A 25,314-nucleotide genomic window follows, 5' to 3' on the forward strand; every position below is an offset into this window, starting at 1 on the left:
TTATCTGTGCTGGTACCGAGAACCCACGTCATTGGCAGCCAGCGGAAGCAGGAAGCCGCAAGTCAAACCGTTGAATACAACCTGAAGTCGCAACCATAATGCCTTCAACAATGAGGAGCTGCAACTTGGCAATATCAATCGAGCTGCGGATTCGTCCGTTCAAATTCAGAAGTTCTTAGTTAGCGACCTTTCGTGAGCGACGATCTCACTAAAGCAGTCTAATAGTAGTGATTGTCAGTGGCTTAGTTTGCAGGGCAAGATCTAAGAAGAACGCGGTACAAGCGTGGGTCTGTCGCCTACGCAATTGCCAGTAACGTTCGTTGTAGTCATCAGCAACAGCATTAGCACGATATCCTCGTACCCACACCTGTCAACACCTGCTTCTGGCCATGCGGGTGCGAAATGACACCAACGCTCACGCGGAGCAGCACGCTATCAAGTGTCACAACTGTCTCAACGCGCGTGTGTTGCTGAAACCACCGGTCCCTCCATTAAACCTTCTTACATATCAATCCCGCTGCTATGGGCCCGACACGTTCAATGGCGTGCCTCAGGACAGGTACGGTCGATCTAGAAACGTGATAAATGCTCCGGCTCATGTACGATCTCGGAAGCCAAAGATTGGCTATCATATCTGGAATCAGGGGCCCAGCCAATCAGAGAAGACTGGTCCAGCTCCAAGCTCAACGTTTTAGTCCTGCGTGGCTTCATCGGAGCTTCAAAGTCTCGCAGCTATGCATCCGAAACCTTGTACATCAGTAAGTATGCTCCTAACATACGGCAAACCTGGCTCTTCTTGTCATAGCACACACAACTTTGTCTTTACTCTTAACTAGTAAGTTCAGTAAGTTTCTCAGGTCTATGAGGAGCTGCTAGGTTTAGACAAAACCGTAGCAATGATCATCAGCCCTCAAGCCAGGTGACATGCTGCAGACGTTGAACTAGCGAACTTATGCAGCAGCTGTGAACTTTCTCATACCTGGATGTACTGTACTGCAAGTATCAAGCTCAAGCGAAGAGCCACAGCTCCAGCAGCGCCTCATCACCATCGCACATCCTTGGCACCAGCATCTCCCATTTCCTGGCACTGCACTAACAGCAGCCTACAGCAAGCAGCTGACAGCCAGCGCTGCAATCACCTGCCTGTATGAGCGGCACTCTCGCCACCACTGATCTTCTAGGCGCAGCGCTCGCGCAGCTCGCGCAGGCAGGTACGGCCACAGAACAGCGTCGCTGGTGGACCTCCCTACCCACACATTTCTCTTCAACAGCAGCGCGCCCAATCGCAGGCCATGGAGCCATCGCGTTGCTCGCTCGCGTCGTGGCTCCCGGCGATACGCGCTGTCATTGCGCACAAACCCGTTGTTCAGCCGTCCTGACAGGTGGGCTAAGAGCGAGCTAAGGGCTTGCTGACCGGATACACAGGCGAGATGGGTGCTTGGGCTGGGTTGATTCGTAACGTGAGTGAACGGTGTGGGTGCGATGCGTGACGTGGTTATGATGGATCCGGGTTTTCCATGCTGGCTTGTTGCCTATGCTGATTGGTTCTGATGGGATGAGGAGCTGGGGACGGCAACTAACTCGAGGCTGTGTCCCATCTTTGACTGTAACCATTTGTGTCGGCGAGTACCTAGATCGAGTGTCATTTTGTTCGAATCTCACTACGCTTACACTGAAATTGCTGGTCACTGGTAATTGCGTAGACATCTGCGCCCAATTGAAAGACGGACAGCTCTTGATATGCCTGACGTCAGCTTTCCTCTCTCTTACCTCAAATTCAGCAGTGTTCAAGGCGCTATCTGACAGAACAAATGCTGGATGTAATCACTAGCCCATTGGACTCAGAGATAGAAGAAAGGACGTACCAGTATAGCGACGAAAATTCGAAAGTGCCCGATACATTTGTGAGATGACCCTAATGCCTAATCAACTCGACGTTTTCTCGCACGGTGACAAAATGAACGCAGAATGGAAAACCCAGACGAGATCTCAGAAGTATACCCTGGCTGCGCGTGGGAACGGTCAATTGGAACGATGGTCTCCGGGTAGTTGGTACCTGAGGTTGTAGAAGTGGTATTTGAGGGCACTGGTGTCGTTTTGCATGAAATCTGTAATTGAAGTCTCCCCCATTGAGACATCATAGCCTGTACACTGTTTCTATAAAGTAGAGTACATGATTCAAATAGGAAAAGGGTGTGTGATCGCTCACCATTCGGCGAATACAACCCTCTTATGGGCCAGTGTACTGGTTACCTCCTTCCCAAGATTTGTGAGACGAATTGAGCAGGCGCCGCATCCCAGATCACACCGGGACCAAATAACAATATATTTAGGATCACACTCAAAGGCGCGTATTCTCCGATCACATCAGAGCCGAACAATAGATTGCGCAAGATCACACTGACATATGTTGGTAATGACTGTGCGCGATTCTGTAGATCAACGCACAACCAAGGACCAGAGTTGATATCCTACGCATTTGGAAGATCACGCTGCTAGATTATGGTAGAATTGTATATACAGTTTCGTGGTTAGCCCTCTGATTTGCTCATATTGTTTTGTTTAATAAATATTCTGCCAGGGTCAATCAGAACCAACCTGAGGGCTACAACAAATTTTAAAAAGCGCGGTACACTTGTGATCTTTGAGATCAGAATGCTCTTCAAATATTTTCCTCAATGCTACTTTACTTCATCTCATCAAAATCCCATCACACACATAATCCAGTATCACCCTTTGACTACCAAACATCTACACCATCAAGATGTATTTCAGCGTCTTCTTCGACCTTCTCAAGGCAAGAAAGATCTACAAGAAAACCAAGAAGACTGGATACCTTAACCACATCGTCAACTACCTTCACGCCACATCCCCTCTGAAGATGGAAGCCAAAAAGAGGCCCTCTTCCCACAATCACCGACACAAGAGGCCCAACGCAAAGCGTTGAGGCGGTATCACAGTATGTGATCATCATCTTTCGTCTCTTCTCTAGTTCATATCTAACAGTAATGTATTAGAGCCAAAAGTGCATTGTAGACTGTTTAGACGACTACCCATGTTTAGAAGACTGTTTAGGTATGTAACCATCCTCCTTCATTTCTGTCATATAACTAACGCTCGGATTTTAAATCCAAAAGCGTGTCATCAACTGTTTAGAGTATTACATGTGTTTAGAGGATTGTTCTGCGTTTTGAAGTAGTTCTGCAATACCATTCCGTTCTGCTTCTCTTAATATTTACTCCCGTGCATAATCTCTTTTTCAACCCCATCTTCCTGCTTCCCACTCCCGATCATCACAACACCAATCGTCGGCTTCTTAACCAGCGTCTGCAGCACAACACAATACCTCTCCGTCAACTTCCCCAGTTTCTCAAGTTCATCCTCATTGACCTCAGAACCATCCTCCTTCGTCCCGAACTTGATATTGAACTGCAACCGAATCCCAGTGATGCCTACCGGCGCCGCCCGATCCACCCCCATCGTGCCCTTGAAGTCCAGATCGCCCTCGGCAGTCACCGTGCCAGACTGCACCGGCAGCCCCAGTGCAGTCGCAACGGCTTTGAGCGTGACGCCCGAGCAGGCGACCAGCGCGTCGAGTAGCATGTCACCTGAGCACAATTCACCCGAGATGGAGAAGTCGTCACCGCCGGCTTTGGGGTGCAGGCCGGCGACTCGAGAGGCTTCTTTGACTGCCGCACCGGTGGAGAGTTTGCATGTGATTGAGGACGCGTCGAGAGAGCCCGTGGATTTCAGGGTCACGATAGCGGAGGATGGGTCGGTACGGTAGCCCTCTTTAATTGGAGCTTGCTTTTCGCGGAGTGCTTGGGCGGCTGACATTGCGAATGAGGACAAGGGATTTGAGATAGATTAGGTCAATGTCAAATCAGTTGATGGAGAAAACGGGCGATAGAGATTTGAATTTACACGCGTAGTCAATGGCGTAGGCATGGCAGGGGTCTAGATGTACCCCGCGGGGAAAGGGAAGCTATGCAGCTGCCCCGCCTCGCCTTTCGAGCGAGCCATCAAAGAGGAAGGTACGGAAAGACCAGCCTGTCATCTTCGCCGTGAGCCCGAATAACATGATCGGTGCCGATTGATGAAGGTCGGGGTAGTTACCCGTTGTATCGGACGACGATGAAGCAAGGCCTCGGTTAGATGATACCTCATCGCATCACCCCGAAACGGTTAGTCTCATCTTACACTATTACATCGCGGACACGTGCACACCTTGAATGGCTCCATCAACGCAAGTGGACCTGCATTGCTTTATCTATCTTACTGGGCAAATATATCACCGTCCTCATCGTGGATGTGATCCCACCCCAGCCCGTCGATAAGCGAGTACACCCTAGGAAACAGCAGCGGAAACGCCACACCCTGCGACCCATCCTCCTCTCTAACCGCAACCAACGTGACATACCCCGTATCGTCAATGGTGAAGACCTCCGGCCCTGGACCCTCTAGAACCGCGTCCACATCATCCTGCGTAACGGCAACGCATGCTTCGAACCGCGGGCCGCCGTATGCGAGATCGGGGTGCTGGGTCACGTACGTCTTAAAGCGTCTGCGCTGATTAATCGCCATCTGCATAAGAGTGGAGTGTCAGGCACTCACTCGCGCACCGTATCCTCGTCCGCATCCTGCAGCTGAGGGTCTTCCTGCACATCCCAGTCAAGATGCGCAAAGACGTCACCAGCGCCCTCGGCCTCGAGGTTGAGCCGCACGCGCGTGTTGAGGTGGTGCATGTAGCGCGCCCACGACGCGTCGTCGCCGTAGGTGAGTCTGTAAATTGTGAAGCCGACTTTCACGCCGGGGTAGGCTGCGATGGCGTCGCGGATGCAGTCTATGTCGGGCATGCTGGGGTTGTGGACGGTTTGTAGGGGCGGCGGATGAGGGATTATGGTGAGTTGTGGGCTGGTGGAGGGTCGTGGCCGATGAATATTTTCTCTTGTATTACACAGGCACCTGTACCACACTGGATGTGATGATGATGTCGTAACCGTAGTGCTGATACGTACTGATAAGATTCGCGCGGCTTTCGGTGTTCGAGCTTCGGTATCCGGTCTTCAACACCTGAAAACTACAACCTTAAAAACAGCACATTTTGGACAGTTTGCCGCAACAGTCATTACAGCCAAATGGATACTAAAAAACCTGTTCGATGCTATATAACAATCGTACCTTGGAGACTCTGATGGATTTATCTGAAAAGAAGCTCCACCTCCAATCGACCTGAAGGCTAGGCATCTACAGAGAGACATGCCCTGTCAACGATGCGGGCTGCACCCGAAGTCCGTAGAGAGACTCAAAAACCTGGAGCACAACAATTCCCACAATTGCAACAGTATGCCTGGGAGACAGAGCTAACTTTCGCAGATTGGCTACAACGCCGGACTCCGGTGAAGTGGTTACTCCAGACCGAGAGATTGTAGTCCGTTGCTGGAATTAGAGACATAGATCTGTTGCAAGGATCTCTTATTCAGTATGAATAGCGAGGTACATGCCAGATTCAGTTCGACCATACACATTCACAAGTCGAAGTTTCTCCCTCGTTCGTTCAATTTTTATAGGGCAGTGCCCTGACCATTCATTTGATTTACCACCATCATCATGTTGCACAAACGCGCTCTCCTCTTCTTGCTTACGTCAGGACTCGTTTACACGAGTGCAGTTCCCCAGACAGAGTAAGTTAGCCCATTCCTGTGGTACAATCATCCAGGTCTGATGCCCTTGATCATAGGGAAGGAAGTCTCCAAGCAAGAGACAGTGGTTCTAGCCCGCCAGCAATGTTCCTAGATTCCCGAGCACCTCCTCCAAAGACGCCCCCGAAAACGCCCCCCAAAACGCCCGCACAGCCTGCAAAGCCTGCTCCAGCTGCCGGGAAAGCCCCGGTATTCCCCCAGCTACCGGTACCTTACGATGAGGATGCAACAGATCTTTGTGACATATACATAGATTGTGGAGACGAGGTAATTGCGTCCCGTGACATCTAAATGTATGTATCTGCTAAACTCTTGTTTGCAACAGGAGGACGATACACCTCCCAGCGTCAAGGCTCGGAGAGGCCTACCTATCTATCATGGTCGCTACAGCAATCTCGAAGATGACCACATCGCTTTATCTAAGCGCGCTCGGCTTAGCTCACCAAAGCTCCCAGGCGGAGCACTCGCACTCAGCGCTTTAGGCTACCCCTCAAGCGGCGAACTCTATAGCAGCCCGCGCCAGGGTAACCCGAAGGAAGTGTACGATTTCAAGGACAAGAAGCTAGGCACGACTGCTGTTTCCAAATCCACTGCTTTGGTCAGACCATCTGCCGAGTACGCTACTGAGCACATCATCGAGGTACGTCCATCTCTCGGCACACACAGTGACGGCACTGACAAGTAACAACCAGCTTCAAACGCTTGGTATGTTCATGGTCTACGCAACAAAGTCCGATAAGACCCTTGACGCCTTTTTCCGTAACAAATTCGTCAAGCCTGTTCCGGGTCCACTCACAGTAGCAAAACGACCCAACCCGCCTCCGTACAAACTCGGGATTGATCCTCCTCGAGACTCGCTCATGCGACTCGTTTTCGAAGCCATGGGATCAACAGCCAATCCAATGGACTTCGTGCTGTGCGAGGCGGCAATCAATTCGTATAAGATGCGCGTGTGGTCGCTCAAGGACCCCATGAGTGCAGCTGTGTATGACTCGGCACTTGCAGACGCGATGACTGGCGCCGTGCAATCAGCCGATTTTCTAAGCGCTTTAAGGCTTGTATGAGAGTTCCCTATGAAATTCCAGGGCTCCTGCTAACATATTCAGGTATTTGGTGTATACAACTACCTTAACTCGCCTGGCGTAGCCACCCACATGAAGAACATCAACAAGAACGTCCGGCTCGAACTCGCCAATGCAGGCGCGCTGTACAATGAGCCCAAGATTGCGCTCGTGCCAGTATGGGACGCATTTATGAAGGCGCACTTCCAAGCCATGGACACTGCGGCGAAGAAATGGGCCACGGCACGCCTGCCCAAGACAAAATCCGAAATAGCCGCCGCAATCAAGAAGTTCTCGACGCTCGCGGACACGCTCAAGAAGGCCGAGACTGGTAAAGACGCGGCCAAGCATGCCGCAGACCAGAAGAAGAAGCAGACCGCCCTCGAAACCACGCTCGCAAAGCAGAAAGCAGAAGTCGCCACCGCGCAGACGCAGGTTAAAGCAGCGAAGGATTTACGTGCGACGAAACCCACGCCGGCAGGTGCAGAGAAGAAAGTCCGCGACGCAAAGAAAGCGCTGCTAAAGGCGGAGAAAGAGGCGGGCAAGACGCAGCGGAAGATCCACGAGCTGTATTCTTTCTCCGTGAATCTGCTGGTGAAGAACCTGGGCAAGGATAGCCAGCGGGTCACGAACTTTGAGAAGGATTTGGCGTCGCTGAAGCTAACAGCCCCGTAGTCGGCTGCCGTGGTCAGGGTGAAGACATGGCAAATCGATTTCTTGGGTTTCTTGCGCCCTCTTACACATCGAGACAAAGACCAAGTCAATATCGTTCCTTTTTCTAGCTCCCTGTCATCTCCGACTTCGTCGTAAATCAGTAGCAGTCTTACTCGTACCCTGTATCGTAAAGGTTCTCGTACGGTAAGTTTGTATGTTCAGCCGATCCGTATGTCGTTAAAAATTGACGGTCCGCAAGCTCAGAGTGTACGGATCTACCATTGAGAAGCTGCCGATCGCCGGTGTCAGTCGGTACATGTAGCGTGTCATTTTCATTCAACAGGCTGTCCATGCACCTGCTCCGTGATGCTGAAGTGATCAGCAGCTTCAGTCGTACACTCAGCTGCGGATCAGCGACAGTCTCGAGAAGAGTTCTGAGTACGATCTGGAGATCATCTGCCCAGTAATCAACCTCGAAGACAGATACGCTATCAATGATGCAGAACATAATCGAAGTAGGCAGCTGTTCGATGAGCCTACGAAACAAGCTGCAATACGTGCTTATGTTGTTCGCTCTGAGGCCTTCTTCCCACTGTCCGAACCGAAGGAAACCAATGTCAAACTGCTGTAAAGACAGTAGCTGGGCCAGTAAGCTCTGAATTAACGCTCTTGGACCCGAGAAAGCGTCAAATCTCGAGTTGTGTGGGCCGCAGAAGAAGTGAAGCACATGTGCGACATTGCTCTCTTGAAGGGATTGGACGAGCATTCCGCAGAGTAGACTTGTTGAGGAGTAGCGAGCCATGCCATCTTCCAGCCTCCCGCTCACGCCCAGGACATCTGGGAGAGGGCCTTGAAGCCAGTGCTTGAAACGAGGTGACTGGAGTACCCAGTACATTGCACTCTGGCTTGGGGGACTACACAATTGTGTACTTTGAACTGCGAAACCGAGATCTTGGCTCACATGCTCCAAAGCGTGGCTCAGATGAGAGATCAGCTGAAGTTGTGATCCTTCACGGTCCAATCTACGATTGACTGCTTCCCATGCTCTCTGGAGCTCGGTCGTGCGCCCTGATTGTATCAGTCAAAGTTCGCTTCATTGTAGTCTGTTCTTACATTCAATGTTGCTGATGTGGTCTTGGAGTAGCGAAGCAAGATTTTTTCTTGATTGACTCTGCAACTCGATCGCCTGTGTCTGCATTCCGACTTGCTTTGCCAGCGAATGCGTCATCTGTGCATGGGAGGCCACATCCGACCGGAGCTCTTCAAACTCCATTAGGGCAATTTTGCTGGTGTGGTGCAGGATTTTAGCTGTATCGTCAATAGACGAAACCATCCTTTCGGTATTATGGACGCTTGGGCTCATTTCTGCAATGGTTGCATTGGCTTTGGCCGACGAGGAAAGATGTAAGAAGTGGACCTGCTGCTCCAGAGCGTCCATTGATTTGTGGAAACGTCTTTTCTTCTCGTCCAGGTCCTCGTCAGCAAGAGGTCCTCTCAGCCCATCTTTGATTCGGGCCACTGCAAACTAAGATTACTGAGTGCAATCAGACTGTATCGGATAACGACTCACACAGTTTCTTATCTAACAGGCAGGCGATCATGGCTTCAACCATCGTCAAAAGATCCAAGTAAACGGTCAAGGCTTTGTCGCGCAGCTCCAGGTTCTTGGGGAAGATTTCATGACATCGTTGTGTCTTTTCTATAGTCGCCGGTAGCAATTCAAAAGCTTCGAATATCTCGATTCGTCTCTCGCTTCTCCGGGCCGCAATCTGGAAAACATCAGTACAGTGTCCGGACAACCCGCATTTTGTAACAAAGCACGTACACCCAGTACAATCTTCAAGCCTCCGCAAAGCACGCTGAAGTATTTGTCGTTCGGTAAGAGGCCAGTCCATGGGGTCGCTGTTGCTGAGTAGTCTCCGAACCGACGCAAATATCCTCGCACTGCTCCTTTACTCCCCTTTCTGGTTTCAGCTAGGTACGCGGTCTCGGCATCTTTGGCAGCTCTGACAACCTCGTCCCAGGAATGTGAGGCTCGGATATTGATCCTTCCACCACCAGCATGCTTAGGAAGGATATCTTCAAATTGCTGAACGATGTTACAGAAGTCGTCCGTCAAGGCCCTGAACACGTAAGAAGATGTCGCACAAAGTACTGCACTGACTATTACCCGGCTCTCTGTTGCTGCAGCTGGGGAGCCCTGGCTCGTTGGCTGTTGAACCCATTTGTTCGGAAGACTGCGTGCTGCTGAGGTGCGAACTGATCGATCCAGTCTGTGACCAGGATATCTGGTCGTTGCTGCGTCAAGTTCGACATATTGCGCTTTGTTGGCTGTGTTAGATTGTCCTATATATGGAAGTTTTCGGGCGGACGTTGTGGTATGTCAGCCTGTTGGCTCCGCTATATGTGGCAGGCTGCGCTTACAGGGGATCGATGGAAACGTCGGGCTGACACAGCGTGCCGGCGCGGCATGCATCCAGCAAGTCAAAAGCTCTAGGAGAGGGGTGTAGCTGTTCTATATTGGCCAAACTCTCAATGGTTATCAGCCGGAGGAGTACCCCCCTGTACGTGCATGCGTTAGCGCCTGTGTCATCGACCGGTCAAGCAACATTACCCCACGTAGCAGCATTACAGCCTCATCAACTCCACACATGTTCTTGTTCATATTTCGAGCCTTCCTCAAAGATACTGATCCAGGTTCTCCCCAAGGAATCTTCAAATCTGCGAAGAAAGTCACCAGATTCCCAAATCACCTATGGCCGACAGCTCTGTGAAGCTTCGTATTGCCGAGCTGAGAGCCGAGCTGGAAGCTCTTGAACAGACTTTGAGCCTTTCAGAACAAGCAGGGAACGATGTTAAAATAATCAACGACCCAAAAGAAGAGTCACAGCGTCTCGAGACGACATCAGCAGTGCCACCCAATGAAGAGAGATTCGCCGGCCCTGGACAAGACAATTCTAGTTCAGACATCCCAGCGCCAAACTCTGACAGAATTGATGATGTCGATAGCGATCGCTCAGTCCTTGACCCTGACCAAAACTCGGTTGTCGACTCAACGTTGCCCCTGTGGCCACGGGATGTTGCCACCATACCTCAACTCAATCGCGTAAACTGGACACAGTTCAAAAATTCAACCATGAATGAAAGCAGGGTCTACGCAATTGACGTGCTGATGGGTCCAGCTAAATTTTACTGGCAGAGACGTGGGGAAGAGCTGCACTCTCAGCGTCGAGCCAGCAAAGCTACCTCTGGCGAAGGTTCATCGGTATTCACAGCCAACGAAGTTGTCGAACCGCAGCCAAAGTCTATGTCCTCGAATGTGGCTGAAACAACCCATGAGATGCCTGAAAGAATCCGTATTAATTGTAAGAAGCTACTCGGGTTCCTGGGAGAGTTGGGAGAGTCTTCAATGGAGAAAAGCACAGTATTGCTTCGGCCATACAAGCTCTTAGTTCGTCACGACAGTGCTATACGACGAAGGCTACAAGACCTTGAGGAGCGACACTCCGAATCAAGTGGAGAGTCCCTGTCTAGAAGAAGATCCACAGATGGTAGCACGCCACAGCTAGCTCTTGCGGAAAATGCCGCAAGCGAGAATCAGCCGTTACTGAGACAAGCCACTCCTCTTGTAAAAGAATCAGCAGACGGAGAATTTCAATCGGAAATTGAGAGCCTACGCTGTCTTGTGCAATTCATGGACGTAGAGATTCTGCCTGTGTACCAACGATGTCGATCGAGTGATTTGAAGAAAATCTACTTTCATGATCTCTGGTTTTTCTATCGTCCTGGCGACCTTGCGGTATCCTGGACGAATCTTGACGAGGGCTCAACGTCGTCGCCTGGAAAAGGGCCGCCTACCATCTGGAGGATACTGGCTGTATCAAAAGGTCGATCTGTCCTTGGTGTGCCCCATGGACAAGAGGATGAGCGACTACGGCCGCCAACAATCAAAATCAACAGGTTCGAGATTCTGTGCCATATCATCTCCTACGATGGAACATCCTTTGGACCCCTCGACCACACTTTTTCAATCTCACCATTCGACGGTCAGAAAGAGATCGGCGTACTTGATCCTTGCCCTCTTCGTTATGTAGAGAACTCTGTTGAAATCGAGGAACAACTAGTGGCCAGGGGCAGGAAATTTGTGCAATACACAAAACCTACCCATTCTCTCTACGTTGGCAATACCTTGTGTCGACACCCCTGCGGACTCGTGTGTAAGATGGAACCTTCATCAAAGCCAGTGGACGGTCCTGTTATCGTAGACTTCAAAGAAGCGAAACGTGAAAACTCACATTGGGTCGCGAATCACGGAATGCCTACTGCGAGCGGTGGTTCGGGACTCGAATTCATGGAAGACTACCCGAACAATGTCTGGGAAGACGAGACTTATCAAGTACTAAAGGACACGACAGCCGACTTGATATACGCGGATGATGGGATAGATGCTGCAGATATGGACGATCTCGTGGCGAGCAACGCTTTCCTAGCTACACAAAAGTACTCTTCTGGTGATCTATTTGTTGACTACCAGGCTTTTGACCGCATGGATTACGCGCTCCTTCCCGATCGCGTTGTGGGATTCGATTTGCACAGGCGTAGATTTGCCATACTAGCGCTTGACTGCTTGCATCCGATGCAAGTCAGCAAAGAAGGCTGGGCGGATCTGAAGCTACCTCGCGGTCACAAGCACATGGTCCAGGCTCAGATCAAGACACACTTTATGGACAAGCAGTCACGCAAGATGAATGCTCTGCAAGATCCAGATATCGATTTGGTTCGTGGCAAGGGTATGGGTCTTATCATACTCCTCCATGGGGCGCCAGGTGTGGGTAAAACATCGACTGCAGAATGTGTTGCGGAGTCACTGAAAAAGCCTCTTTATCCGATAACCTGTGGTGATCTGGGTGTCACAGCTGCCGCTGTTGAATCAGAGCTGAACAGTACGTTCGCCAAAGCTGAAATCTGGGATTGTGTGTTGCTGTTAGATGAGGCGGATGTATTCCTCGCGCAAAGAACGAGGACTGATCTCAAACGAAACGCAATTGTTTCGGGTGAGTCCGAAACCTAATGTATCCTACTCTAAACATTTCTGACAAGGTCCAGTGTTTCTTCGTGTACTCGAATACTACAAAGGCATTCTGATCCTCACAACCAACCGAGTCGGCGCGTTCGACGAAGCCTTCAAGTCGCGAATCCATCTGCATCTCTACTACCCAGCTCTCAACCAAGACCAAACCGCGGCAATATGGAAAATGAACCTCGACCGCGTCATCAAGCGACAAAAAGGGCGCGTCACCGCCGACGAGCCCTCAATCCTGCGCTTCGCTGCCGCCCACTTCGCGCAGAACAAGAAGACGAATACGCGTTGGAACGGCCGACAAATCCGCAACGCCTTCCAGACTGCCGTAGCCATGGCCCAATACGAAGCCCTGGAATCCACCGGTCTGGCAGGCAGCTGGGACTCAGACGTGGCGCTCGAAGACGTGCGCTCCGAACTCAAAGTAGCACACTTCGAAACCGTCGCGGATGCATCATCGCAATTCGACATGTACATCGCCGAGACCATCGGCAGCACGGATTCGAAGCGCGCGTACATGGACCGTGATCGTGCAGATCACTTCGCGCACATGGTGCCGCTCGCGCAGAATGCGCAGTATGGCGGCCAGCCGGCGTGGTCGGCACACGCCCCATTTGCAGCATACAATCAAGCAGGCCCGTCGGCACCTTACACACACGCGGGTACGTCGAATACCTTCGCATCTCCGCCCCGAGCTAGGCAGGGCGAGATGCCTAGTCCGCACCCTCCCGCGCCCATGCAGAGCGCTTTTCGCCACGGCCAGGCGATCCCAGGAGGGCAGCAGACACATCCGTTCGCACAGGATCCGCATGTTCAGCAGTCTTACATGGCTCATACGGCAGACTATGGGTCCCCGGGTCCTGTCTATCCTCTTGCCAGCGGCATGCGACCTTCAGTATCACCAGCACCTCCTGATCTATTCACTGCGCAGACGCCGGTTACTACAGGCGCGTCTCAGAGTCACGATGATGACGGGTATTAGTGCTGAATCGTGGGCGGGGTATACAGGTTGGGTATCTGTGTAGTTCCTGACGAATAGTCAGTTGATGTAGTTTCATGGGTGCCCTGGTGGAGTGCGAGCAACTGATTGGGAAACACGATAGATCAAGGTTGCCAGAAACCACGTAGGCAGAAGACTTTTGGACTATTATATAGATTGCTAACAACTGGGGCGCTTCAAAGACTACCTCACATTTCGACTACACAGTGCTCAGCAACACGTCCAGCTACAAAGCATCAGAACAATTGCGTTCCACCACTCCATTCGGCCACCCCGATCAAGCAGCACACGCAACCGGCGCATCGCTCCTACCGGTCGACATGTATCGCAATCCCTCACAAACGTGCCTCGTCTCATCCTTGCAACCAGCAGCTCTTATCGAGCGAGCCCGTCAACGTGTGTCTCAAAATGAGTGGATGTGAACAGAAACACGCACGTAGCCTTTCCACATTAGGCTAGTGCACATGTGTTTTGAGCATGTAGGCAATAGCGACCCCTCCAGCCTTATTGCGAGGCTTCAATTTACAACCACGAAAGTACGTATTCCAGTGCTGCGAGACGGAGGCGGATGGATTTGTCATCGAGTCGGGTCCGGTCAACACCATGACTGTATGCCGATGTGGGATTATGTGATTTACATATCTCGCGTTTGCCTCCTACCTTCCGCGTTTACCGTGCGTGCCAGCAGAGTCGCGCTTCTCCGACTTCTCAACGCCCGTCCTACCACCCGCCGTGCCCCGCCCAACACTCACCTCGCCCCCAATCCGCCTCCGGAACCGCGGATGCCACCTGGCCTCCCGCCCCACGCCGCGCGCCAACTCCCGCGGCTCCGTAAACAGCCGCTGGCCCCACGCCTCGTTGACGCCGCGCACGAACTCCGCGTACTCGATCTCATTCCCCTGCTCCAGCCGGCGGTTCGCCTTGACGCGGGACCGCCCGTATCCAAAGAGGCTTACGAACTGGGCTTGCAGCGCCTTGGCGACGGTGTGCGGGTGCACGTGCACGCCCAGGTCGCGCAGCTGCACGAGGATCCTGAGGCCGACGTCCCAGCGCAGGCGGGTGAGGATGTTTTTCTGCAGGAGACTGGGGCGGTGGTGCGGTTTTGCGGCGGGCGGGCGCAGGAGGGATTGCTCGAGGGGCGCTTCGGGGAGGAGGGTGCGGAAGCCCCAGACGACGAGGCCTTGTTGGAGGGAGGGCGGGAAGAGGACGCGGATGGGGTGGGCCTTGGAGTTTTGCTGCGGGACGGTGGTCGGGAAGTTGTAGTAGTGCGTGTTGACGGGGTAGAGGCGGCGCATGGCGGCGGTGGCGGGGGCGAGGGCGGCGGAGCGCGGGAGCGCGGCGAATTCGGGGCTCAGCGGCGCGTACCAGGACAGGAGCCAGAGGAGGAGACGCTTGAGTTCGCGCAGCCGCCCCAGCATGCCCAAGCGGCGGATGATTTCGTGCCAGGCTTCGGGCGGGATGCGGGTCATGCCGGCCTCGAGGGCGGTGACGTAGAAGCGGGTGACGAAGCGGAGGTCGTCGAAGGGGTGGGCGGAGGGTTGGGGGCGATGGCCGCGCTGGCGGCGGGCCAGCAGGAGGCGGACGGAGGCAATGGATGCGCTCGACAGCGTGGCACCGATGCTCCGCATCTCGAGTAGGGTGCTGAAGATGTCCTGGGGCTGGGGCCGGGTGCTTGCGAGGCGCAGCTGCAGCAGCAGGTTCCAGGACTCGCGGCCGGGGTCGTTGTGGAACAGCGAGAGGATGGCGAGGGTTCGCTGGGCCTGCATGGCGTCTTTCTGGTCGAGGTAGTAAGCCAGGAGAGCGCGCTGCGTGTCTGCGTCGCCGTAGACATCTAGATGCTGGTCGCTCTCCATAATGCTTTCCACGAGATCCCACTTCCCGTCCATGGCAAACTTCTCCAGCGCGAGAGAGAAGACAGAGCCCTGCAGTGCAATGCCCGCAGCCCGCAGGCCTTCAAAATGGCGAGGAAGGTCGGTGATGGGTTGTGTCCGACTGGCCATGGCCAGAACTGCCTGTGGACCTATCTCGTTCACGCCCACCAGGGTTAGTCCCTTGATTATGGAGTCAATCTGCACGGTCCTGGTGGCGAACATGCGCGCCGTGAAGGCATCCTCGAAGCGCACAGGTGCAGAGTCGCGCCCAATCAGCCGTTTCATGAGAGGTTTGTTGATATTGGGATCCTCGCGCTTGCGCATTTTCGGATCCACGGGGGCAGCTTTCGCGGTGAAGAGCTGGATGATGGGTATGGCCGCGAAGGTCTCAGATGGGAGGTCATCGCGAGAACTGCAGAGGGTATGCCATCGATAGGCCATCTCGATGTTCCCACTGTTGACGAGGCGCGGCACGATACTATCATACAGATCGCGCTCATTGCTGTCGCGGTAGATGTCCAACAGCGCTTCGTGCGACGCGTTGCCGTAGGTCTGGGCGGATTGCGCCAGCTCGCGTAGTGGCAGCTTCTCCAGGTGCAGTTTCTCCAGCATTTGGTCATGGTACTCTAGCGCCTCAATTGGCTGGCGTCCCAACCAGTAGCCCATGATCACGCTGTACACGCGTGGGTACGTGGCACCCCTCTGCTGCAGCTCGACTGCGTGGTCGATGACGTCGTGCACAAGGCGCGGGTGTCGTGCGAACGTCTTCCAGAGGAACTGGGCATTGGCACTGTTCTCGGTTGGGAGCGAGTACCCTTCTCGGCGGCGGGCCTGCCAGACGGCCAAAATGCCGTCCAGCCCATCGAGGCGGTCGCGGTGGGCGAGTCTGGCGGCCCACTCTTTGTCTGGATCCTCGACAGAGTAATCATCCTCCAGAGCTGCCTCTTCGTCGCCCAGAATATCGTTGAGAAAGTCGAATCCGGCCTCGGGTTTTATGCGTCGTGACGCGACCTTGGGGGCGGTCTCGGCGCGCTTCCTCAGAGCATTCTCATGCTGGTCCATGGTCGCCTGCTCCTGCTCACTGATGACAGCCTGTTCGCGCTCCCTGATGGCAGCCTGTTCGCGCTCACGGAGGACAGCCGGCTGCTCGCTCCACCGCTGCCATTTGCGCTTCCCGGCGCCATGGTGCTTTGCGTATGTCCGTCTCTGTGCTGCGGCACAGCATCGGGCGGGTGAGTCCGGGGCGGTGACGATGGATCGCAGCAGTCTCAGGGCCGAGGGACTGGCGAGGAGCCTGTCCAAGGCCGGTGGCATCAACTTCGAGGTAAAGGAGCGTGGCGGAGACCCATTGGCGCGGGCGCGTCTGCAGCTTCGCGGTCAAAAAGTTGCTGGTAGCTGGCCGGCCCGATGCGGCTAGATCATATCTATGCCAAGCCTGCCTTTGGCGGTCATTCGACGCAACCTCACTCGACAGACTGCACCGAACCTCCCATTGCCGCCGCGACACCGCACACACACATCTCCACTCTTCACAATGGCAGGGTACGTCTTCCCTGCAGCTGCGCGACGCGGCGTGCGCCCAATTGACGCCGCCCGGCACGGCCAGTCATACCCCCAGTCATCGTACTGACAGCCTGCAGCTGGATTTTCCGCGAGAACAACGTCCCCAAGTACCAGGCGTACTTCCAGAAGCACGATGGCCTGAGGACCTGGGAGAAGGTGCGTGCGACTTGAAACGTGGATAAGCTGGAAAGAGGGGGATCTGGTTGGCTGGACGGGCGCAGACAGCATCAGCTTGGGACATGCCGCAGGATTGACGCTGACGAACTCCAGGCCCGCGGCAAGTGGATGATTCCCGCCTACAAGGGTCTCATGTTCACCTCGCTGAGCGCCTCCATGTACATGATGTGCCGCCTGGTTCTTGTAGGTACAACCTAGTGTAGTAGCGGCCAGCAACTGACCCCTCTAGGGACACAAGACCTGGTTCGGCAAGAACTAGAAGACGCGTGACGTTATCGGAAGGCTGCGAGCACTCAGGTCAATGTACAAACTATAGAGCCTGCAATATCAGTTCCTTTGTCTGTTTGCGTCTGATTGAACGTGCGTGATCGTGGTAATTTCGGACGTTATCAAACTGATTTCTAACTACTCTGATTATGCCGACTGCGTGATCATACGATGTGTGATGTAATTGTGCTGGGTCAATATTGTTGGATCAAACTGCTGCATCTGTCATTACTAGTGACCACTGCTGCAGTCTCATACCGCAATGAGCCGTCAGAACAAGCTCCAGACGACCGGCCAGCATCATCTGCAGTGTCCTGCAGTCCTGCGGTTACACAGCTAAGACAGCTGCACTTGGGGTAGCTCCAGCATCAGCACCCCACATCGGTGCTAGCGCGGGACCTTAACCGAGTGTCGAGCTCCCGCTGGCCTCAACCGCGCCTGCTCCATCCACGGAGACATCCATTGAGGCATCCAGACACCATGGCCGACTTTGTCAAGGGACTCTTCGGCGCCCAGAAGCCCGTGGCGGCGCCTGTTGACGATGGCGGTGCGCCCTGCCCGCATTCCCCCCCGCGACCTCACTGACACGCGCAGACTTCGCCGACTACGCGGGAGCCCCCGACCCGGCCCCCGTCGACCACGCCTCGCTGACGGCGTCGGCGGTGCCTGCGGCCGCGACGGGCATTGCCGGGCGCCCGTACACCAAGTGGTATCGTGTGTGGGAGCGCACGACGGCCGAAGACTTCAAGCTGGAGATGTACATCCTGCCGTTCCTGCTCGCCATTATCATCGTGCACGTCTGGGGCACCCGCCGCAACCGCAGCAAGGCCCGCCAGTGGGCCGTCACTCACGTGCCGGTGCTGCAGCAGGAGTTCGTGCAGGTCGGCTACCTCAAGCCCGCGGCCGGCGCGAGCGGCGTCGGCGAGGACGACCTCGTGGGCGCCCTGTCCGAGGCCTCCAAGCTCGACAACGTGCTGCGCGAGAAGAAGCCCGACGAGTTCACCACCTACGCCACCGGCCGCCAGAACGTCGCCTTTGTCGACTTCAAGCTGACCCTGACTAAGCGCTTCAACCCGTTCCTGCGCTTTGGCGAGAACCTGATGCCGTTGTTCTTCGACAGCTGGCCTGCCCCGCAGGAGCGCCTCGAGGCCACCGCGTACGTCTTCGACGGCCAGGAGTCCAAGATTGCCCCTGTCTACGGCAAGACGGACGCCAAGAAGGTCCCCAACAGCTCTTTCGACGGTTTCGTCTTCGCCGTTGTGCACAAGGACATCATGAAGCGCCTGCGCGACGACCGCTACGACCTCTCGCTGACCACCACCCGCGACCACGCCAAGCTGCCCGTGTGGACCACCGTCATGAGCGAGAGCGCCGAGGTCACCGACTCGCTGCTGACCCCCGAGCTCGTCAAGGCCATCGAAGAGGCCGGCGACGCCTTTGAGGCCCTCGTCGTCACCGACCAGCCCATGGACCAGCCCAAGACGTACGTCCTCCATTATGACCCCCTTATACACTCCCACTAACCCTCCCAGCCTCGACGACACCAAGCCCCGCAAGCGCATCAACCTCTCCCTCAAACTCACCACCTCCACCACCACCATCCCCATCTTCACCGCCTTCCTGCGCCTCCCCGACCACCTCGCATCGACCGCGCACTACCGCCCCGAAGCCCTGCGCCGCATCCGGCAAACGCGCGACGACCAGATCGCCAAGATCCGCAAGCTGGACGAGGAGGAGAAGGCCGAGGAGCGCAAGCTCGCGGCCGACAAGCTGAAGAAGGAGCAGCGCGATGCGAAGCTCGGGCGGCTGAGCGCAGACGAGCAGCGGAAGTTCCTCGAGCGCGAGAGGGAGAAGAAGAGCAAGAAGGGGATGAAGAGGAGCACCGTCAAGGCGTGAGACGTCCTGCTTAGTGCAGGAAGTGCTGTTGGATGGGAGTCGTGGAGGCGCGTCGTTGGATAGCCATAGCCGGTGCATGTCTGCTATCTCGCAGAAACGCTGTTTATCTAAAAGAGGTACGGAAGCAAGCCTCCGATCATGTACTACATCCGCGTCCCTCCTGTAAACTGTGCACGAAGGGGAGAGGCGGTATTTGTACACTTGTCGCGCGAGAAATTTAAATAATAATGCTTTGTTCACTGTCGCTGTGCGCCTTCCTCCTTCGATCAACACCCCCTTGCTCGCCGTCGCTCGTGCGTCTCTGCACGCCGTCTGCCGATATGGGGGAGCGCGTGTGGTGTATGTGAGGCAGAGCAGCCACTCCACGCGTCCCGTCAGACGCCGCCGTCGTCCGGGGTGTGTCGCCGTCCGGTCTGGGCGTGCGCTCTCGGGGTGTTCAATTTTCTGTGTCATGTCGAGTTGCAGATCAACTACGTGTTTGCTTGCAGCTCTTCTCCCCGTGAGAAAGGGATGGTACTATGGAGGGAGGGGTGCGGTGTTTGTTTGCCCCTTGTGGAGGTTCTCGCCTGCAGAGGGGGGTTGCTCTTGAGTGTGGAAGGTCAGATCTATGCCCTGTGGAGATAGCACTGGACCTAGTCGCAGATATGTATGTATTATTTGGTCAAAAAACCGGGCCTCTCGCGCCGACACGGTCGGGGCCCTGAGCGAGGAACTGCCGATAGACATGCAGTGTACCCGGCTGCTGATTTCGTTGAGACGCAGAGGAGTTTAGAGCGGGAGTACAGTGTTGGCGTTGCTTTGCATTTCTCATTGCAATGACTGACAATGTGCCTCTCATATCAGAACGAGTTTCTCCCGATAACGCGCTGGCTCGTCCGTGAGTGCACTCTCAAGCCTCTCGTGCTGATGTGTGGAGAGCGAGGAGCCACTCAGGAATGACTTGTATCCGGATGCCTGGTGTGTGTGGAATTCTACGCTTACAACCGAAGGAGTCCGTTTTCTGGCGTTGCGGTTTGCCAGGCTGCTAGGCGGACGTGTCGGATGCAGCCTGGGGTCCGGAGACGGCAGCCAAGTGTGCTCATCGTCCGGCGAGGAGGCATCTAGTTGAACTCACGGCTCTGGCTGGGTGGGAATAACTCTCGTTGCTTGCTTCCTCCGGCTTTCCACTGATTGAAAATTGTTCGTGATGTAGGTTGATCAAGAGCGGTGATCTGGCAGTTGTGACGTATGGCTGTCCGCCGTCATTGAAGTCACTGTGGACGGCCCTGGTACATCGGCTATGTCATCTTCTGTCTCAACAACAGCATTGGGAGAGTGGTCGAAGGGATTCTACGAGTGCGGTCAGTATAACAGAAAGATGCAGTGGAAATCCAACGCTCACCTGAGCAAAGAAGAGATCAAAGTCGAACACGACATCCATCAAGTCCCCCATCTCGTCGTCCATTTGCTCATGTCTCATCTCATCGTCGTCCACCTCGGAACTGCACTCTGAACCCGACAGTACTTCTTCGTCCCACATCTCTCGCTCTTCTATTTCCTGATATGTCAACGCACCTTGCGCCACCAGAGTCTTGATGAACGCCGTCATTGTATCTTCATCACAGTCCCCGGAATTCAGCGTCTCGTATGCTATATCGAGAGGCGTTTGCGAGGCCATGTCGTTCTGCCGGTTGATGTCGATCCTGAGCTTCGTCGGAGAATTGAGACTGAGCAGATATCTCGCCACATCAAGACTGCCGTTATTGTTAATGATGGAAGTAGTTAGCGGGGTATGTCCCTGCACATCGCGATCATTGATGCCGGCGGTGGTCAGCCGCGACCAGTGCTGCTGAAGCAGTTTCAGCACCTCCACGCTACCGGCCCAGGCAGCCCACCAGAAGGCAGAGCGATAGTCGGAGTCGCGGGGGTCGCTGGTGCGGTCTTTGCTGATGGCGTCTATGAGACTTGGCACGACTTCTTCGTGGCCGTACATGGCAGCATAATGGAGAGCTGTTCGTTGCTCCTTGCAGCCCCGGCGGTTGACAAAGTGCGAGGGAAGGTGCTGACACAAGAACTCAACCGTGCTGCGGTGTCCCTTTTTCACTGCAATGTGGAGGCTGTTGAGGCCTCTCTCATCAACCACGGCGCCGATTCTTGCGCAAAACCTTTCCGAGTCTTCTTCGTACAGACTCTGGAATACGGCAGTGTAGCCATAAGAAGCTGCGGCGCGGATGACATCTTTCGGAGGGTAATTGGATCCGGGGATGTGTCGGGCTACAGGTAAGTGCGCCAGAAGCTGATCGAGTAACGTGGTATCCTGTCGAGCGCATGCTAGATACCAGGCAGAGCGGCCCAGTAGGTCTACGTCCCCAAGATGTTCTACCGGCCAGGGCATGCGCACTCCAGCGTCGTGGGCCATGCACCAGACCGAGCGACCCAGACAGTCTGTTCTAGTGTCGTGACGAACCCTGTTCCAGACAGCTGGAATCTGTAACAGTTCACTCGGCAGGAAGAGCGAAGTCCGGAGAATGCTGTGCGTCTGACTTGACCCAAACTTGTACTTGCCAGAGATATTGACACAACGCTGCAGAAATCCCTTTCGATCCTGCATAAGCGGTGCTACTGCGCTCGGACAGAACGCTGTCTTGCAATCGATCATACATACCATAACGATCCCATACAAGTGTTCGCCTTGTCCGAAACTTCCGTCTCCATCAAGCGTTTCAAGATAACACGAATCTCGGGTGGTGTGAACGATATCTTCGACCGTAGATGGCAGGTCAGTGATTTTTTGCTCAATGTCTTCCTTAATCAACATGTAGTTTTTAGAGCACAGTTCGAAACGAGCTTTGGTCTGTGCTTTAGTGATCGAGGAGAGCTCGGAGTACTCGTCTCCTAATCTCTCAAGCTCCTTCACAACTATCTCAAGGATATATGTCACACCGGCTAGCGCAATCCTGGCCATGAGTAAGTACGGTGCTCATGATAGGATGGGGTTAGACGTACGCATCTCGGATTACTTCATCCTCCTCCGATTTTCGCACCGGCGCAGAACAAATCAGGTTCTTCTCAGTACATCGTCTACACTTTTCTCCGGGCCACGGTAAAGTGCCTTGTAAGCACTATGCAACGTCACTTATCGATCTTAAAAGCAACAAGGCTGTAATACCTTGGCGCTGGCACTTCTGCAAGAAGCGCAGCTGTTGTAGTTGAGCTTGCGCGGTGCTCGCCTTCGGCGAGGTGGGAGAGGGGTTTTCAGACCGAGCGTGGGAGCTGAAGACATGGTTTTTGGAAATGTATGAGACGACAATCGTACCTAGATCAGCGTGGGGAGGTTGTTGATGTAGGTTGGAGTGTTCCAAGGCTGGTTGTCGTGTTCACGAAGGCCAGCCAATGAAAGGCGAAGCTCACTGAAGCGCGGAGCTAGTCCGTCGATCCTAAATGAGATCGACCAATCAAATACGACACTCACTAGAGCTGGCAGCCACAGTGGGGCGTGGCACTATGCCTTCCCGTCAGGTATATCTGACCACTCACAGTCAAATCTCACTCGTAGTTCCGGCAGCCAGGACTTTGAAACGCACAGCGTGATTTCTGACCACTCACGACCAGATCGCACTGGTAGTTCGGGTCTAACTCCCAGGGATTAGTCTCTGGCCGTGAACGTCAACACCATGACACGCACAATCTGACCACTCACAATCGAATCGTACTGGTAGCTCAGCCATAAAATTCAACACCAGCTAGCCCCTGACAGTCTGACCGCTCACAGCCAGGTCGTACTGGTGGTGGGTCACAGTCTGTTTATTCCAGGTCCCATATGCTCCGTGCACTTCATCGTCACCTTCGGAGGGCGAGCCAATGGCTAGACAGACTCACTTGAGGAAGGCACGGTCCGACGCCACCAGCCCTCGTCAGGGCCCACTTTCACCCGAATACCATTCAGATACTGAGCTCACTGAGGGCTATCAAATGTCTGCACATGGACAAACGACCACGCGTGCCATTTTAGTAAACTGTCGGTGTGCTATAAACGGCTGTCAGTCTTGGAACTAGCGCATCTTGACATATAAGACATCGAAGACCTGCCTGTCACAGCATCAGTTACAGAACAACTCCAACCCACTTCACTTCAGACGACTTTCAACGCTCTCAATACTTCCCATTCTCGTCTCTCAGCATGCCTCCTCTCTTTCTCAACAGCATGGCCCCGAACATCACCATTCTCCCTGGCTCCAACACCATTCTCCACTACCTCAACACCACGAACCCAACCCAAACCATCCCTCCAGAGCTCCTGCTCAACAGCACCGTCACGCCATCGCTGCTCCCCTTCAACACCACCAACCTCAATACCGCTCGAAACAATCAGGACCCCCCGAACGTTCTGCAGTTCGTGGGCGAGGGCATCGGTATACTGGTTGGAATCATTGGCTTGGTTGTCGGAATCCTGCAAGTGAGGGCTGAACTGCGCAGGCGCGGATATGATCGATTGTAGTCGTCGGCGTGAATGGATTGCTTGACCGTACCCATTCTCCAGTGGTCTGATGGTGGCTTGTGGCGAGACATGGTTGGAGCGGGTGGCCAGACGAGGCGGTTGGAGGGGGTGATTGGGGTTTCTGTGGTTGTAGTGTAAGATACAGAGGTATTTGTACTAGTGTTAGGCAATGGTATTTGGACTTACCCTGGAGTGCTTCGACTTACCTTCCATCAAAATCCCACAACAGTCATCCCAAGCCTCGCACCAATGTAAAACAAGAAGATAAGAACTGATGTAGCCAAAGACAACACTCCAACACCGGGCATATCCAACGCACATCCTGGCAGACATCTCCACCAAGTCGACGTTAGCCCTGCATCTCTAGCAAGAACGACACCGACTCCTCTCCTCACCACTCCGTACACTCCCCTCCTCCGTTTCCAACGCTCTTCTCGCTATTCTTTATTTCGCCGTCACCACAACACGATGACCACCACCCCTAGCGAACCATCAACGACCCAACCAACGCACCCCGACACCAATACCGCAGTGCCCGTGCCGCAGACACCCAGCACCACCCACCCATCTCAGCAAATCTCTTGCTCCACAGCCCAGCCTGCGAGACCACAGCGCCCACGCCTCCAGGAGCCAACTTGCCGACCCGCCGACCCCAGCCAACAAACCGACAAGTCCACACTCTCGACATGCAAACGCTGGCCGAGCGCCACACTGCTGCGCACGAAACGCACCTGCGTGCTACTCACCCGCAACAACACCAACGCCCCCGGGCCCTTGAACCAACATGCATTCAACCGTCTCCAGAAGAAAAGGAGGGAGGGAAGGAGGTCCGCACGCCCGCTCAGTAAGGCGGCATAAACTCGCGGCGCATTCCTAGGAGCCATCGAGGTCGAGGTCAAGGTCGAGGTTAATTTCAGAATCAAGATCAAGATCAAGATCAAGGTCAAGGTCAAGGCAAAGGTTAAGAACCAGACGTAAGTCGAGAGAGCCAAACAACAAGCCCAGCCCAAACGCGCAGGCCAACAGCGAATTCATTACCCAAGAACCCAGCCACTACAAATGCAGCTACAGATACATATGTATATGCAGATACAAACACACATGCAGATGCAAAGCAGAGGGGCAGTGGGGACGTGGGCTGGTGACGTGTTATGTAGGAACGGGGGTCGGTCCGCGCAGAGGTGTGTGTGGGGGCGGGAGACGCAGAGTGGTCTGAGTGCGGCATGGCGGTGGGTAACGTGCGGGATCCTGCAAGGGAGATCTGCTGGGAGATCTGCTGGGAGATCTGCTGGGAGACGCAGGTCCTGAGCTCTGTGCTCCGGGACAGTGCATGGGGGTGTGTGCCAGGGGACGTGCTGCAGGTGCGGGAGAGCTACAGAAACGCGGGGTAGGCGTGGGATCAAGCACGACACAGCATCAAGACTAGGTAGGAGACACACATTTCATTATTATCCACAGATGTCGCCAGATATCATGCTCATACCCGAACCAAGCAGCACTTGCTTAGGCGCGAGTGAACCCTGCCCAAGGTAGCACGCCAGCCAAGCAATGAACACCGAGTTATAA

At 54.3% G+C, this 25,314-nt stretch overlaps 9 protein-coding genes across 9 annotated transcripts; 4 read left to right on the plus strand and 5 right to left on the minus strand.

Annotated features, from left to right (window-relative positions):
• Nucleotides 1-2,992: 2,992 nt before the first annotated feature.
• On the minus strand, nt 2,993-4,119 carry C7974DRAFT_383162 (OsmC/Ohr family). The gene has a single exon (XM_046140739.1). It carries the CDS (start codon nt 3,835-3,837, stop codon nt 3,229-3,231), a length of 609 nt encoding a protein of 202 aa, XP_046002975.1. The 5' UTR covers nt 3,838-4,119; the 3' UTR covers nt 2,993-3,228.
• A 100-nt stretch (nt 4,120-4,219) lies between these two features.
• C7974DRAFT_17287 (uncharacterized protein) lies at nt 4,220-4,961 on the minus strand. The gene is made up of 2 exons (XM_046136184.1): nt 4,615-4,961; nt 4,220-4,564 (listed from the first exon to the last, which is right to left on the minus strand). The coding sequence occupies exons 1-2, from the start codon at nt 4,854-4,856 to the stop codon at nt 4,276-4,278; spliced, it is 531 nt and encodes a 176-aa protein (XP_046002976.1). The 5' UTR covers nt 4,857-4,961; the 3' UTR covers nt 4,220-4,275.
• A 475-nt stretch (nt 4,962-5,436) lies between these two features.
• Nucleotides 5,437-7,512, plus strand: C7974DRAFT_17317 (uncharacterized protein). The gene is made up of 5 exons (XM_046136194.1): nt 5,437-5,684; nt 5,741-5,969; nt 6,028-6,342; nt 6,395-6,760; nt 6,809-7,512. The coding sequence occupies exons 1-5, from the start codon at nt 5,611-5,613 to the stop codon at nt 7,436-7,438; spliced, it is 1,614 nt and encodes a 537-aa protein (XP_046002977.1). The 5' UTR covers nt 5,437-5,610; the 3' UTR covers nt 7,439-7,512.
• Nucleotides 7,513-7,586: 74 nt separating this feature from the next.
• On the minus strand, nt 7,587-9,733 carry C7974DRAFT_407919 (uncharacterized protein; the record flags this gene model as incomplete). Its single annotated transcript, XM_046143281.1, has 5 exons — nt 7,587-8,485; nt 8,531-8,935; nt 8,988-9,186; nt 9,243-9,540; nt 9,588-9,733. 5 exons carry the CDS (start codon nt 9,731-9,733, stop codon nt 7,587-7,589), a joined length of 1,947 nt encoding a protein of 648 aa, XP_046002978.1.
• A 324-nt stretch (nt 9,734-10,057) lies between these two features.
• On the plus strand, nt 10,058-13,646 carry C7974DRAFT_419747 (uncharacterized protein). Its single transcript, XM_046144219.1, has 2 exons — nt 10,058-12,471; nt 12,524-13,646. The coding sequence occupies exons 1-2, from the start codon at nt 10,173-10,175 to the stop codon at nt 13,477-13,479; spliced, it is 3,255 nt and encodes a 1,084-aa protein (XP_046002979.1). The 5' UTR covers nt 10,058-10,172; the 3' UTR covers nt 13,480-13,646.
• On the minus strand, nt 13,647-17,529 carry C7974DRAFT_467897 (uncharacterized protein). The gene is made up of 4 exons (XM_046146378.1): nt 17,052-17,529; nt 16,885-17,002; nt 14,158-16,737; nt 13,647-14,104 (listed from the first exon to the last, which is right to left on the minus strand). The coding sequence occupies exons 1-4, from the start codon at nt 17,170-17,172 to the stop codon at nt 14,020-14,022; spliced, it is 2,904 nt and encodes a 967-aa protein (XP_046002980.1). The 5' UTR covers nt 17,173-17,529; the 3' UTR covers nt 13,647-14,019.
• Nucleotides 17,530-17,618: 89 nt separating this feature from the next.
• Nucleotides 17,619-19,513, plus strand: C7974DRAFT_325667 (uncharacterized protein). The gene is made up of 3 exons (XM_046138973.1): nt 17,619-17,922; nt 17,970-18,858; nt 18,908-19,513. The coding sequence occupies exons 1-3, from the start codon at nt 17,856-17,858 to the stop codon at nt 19,269-19,271; spliced, it is 1,320 nt and encodes a 439-aa protein (XP_046002981.1). The 5' UTR covers nt 17,619-17,855; the 3' UTR covers nt 19,272-19,513.
• A 775-nt stretch (nt 19,514-20,288) lies between these two features.
• C7974DRAFT_17402 (ankyrin repeat-containing domain protein) lies at nt 20,289-22,581 on the minus strand. The gene is made up of 4 exons (XM_046136204.1): nt 22,420-22,581; nt 22,257-22,372; nt 20,653-22,207; nt 20,289-20,600 (listed from the first exon to the last, which is right to left on the minus strand). Exons 1-4 carry the CDS (start codon nt 22,531-22,533, stop codon nt 20,469-20,471), a joined length of 1,917 nt encoding a protein of 638 aa, XP_046002982.1. The 5' UTR covers nt 22,534-22,581; the 3' UTR covers nt 20,289-20,468.
• An 849-nt stretch (nt 22,582-23,430) lies between these two features.
• Nucleotides 23,431-25,174, plus strand: C7974DRAFT_371372 (uncharacterized protein; the record flags this gene model as incomplete). The annotated part of the gene is made up of 6 exons (XM_046140015.1): nt 23,431-23,706; nt 23,791-23,882; nt 24,018-24,592; nt 24,626-24,722; nt 24,856-24,929; nt 25,050-25,174. 6 exons carry the CDS (start codon nt 23,431-23,433, stop codon nt 25,172-25,174), a joined length of 1,239 nt encoding a protein of 412 aa, XP_046002983.1.
• Between the last annotated feature and the right edge of the window lie 140 nt (nt 25,175-25,314).

The sequence above is a fragment of the Boeremia exigua genome, assembly GCF_020726555.1.
Source record: "Boeremia exigua strain MPI-SDFR-AT-0100 chromosome Unknown C7974scaffold_1, whole genome shotgun sequence".
In the NCBI taxonomy this organism is placed as follows: domain Eukaryota; kingdom Fungi; phylum Ascomycota; class Dothideomycetes; order Pleosporales; family Didymellaceae; genus Boeremia; species Boeremia exigua.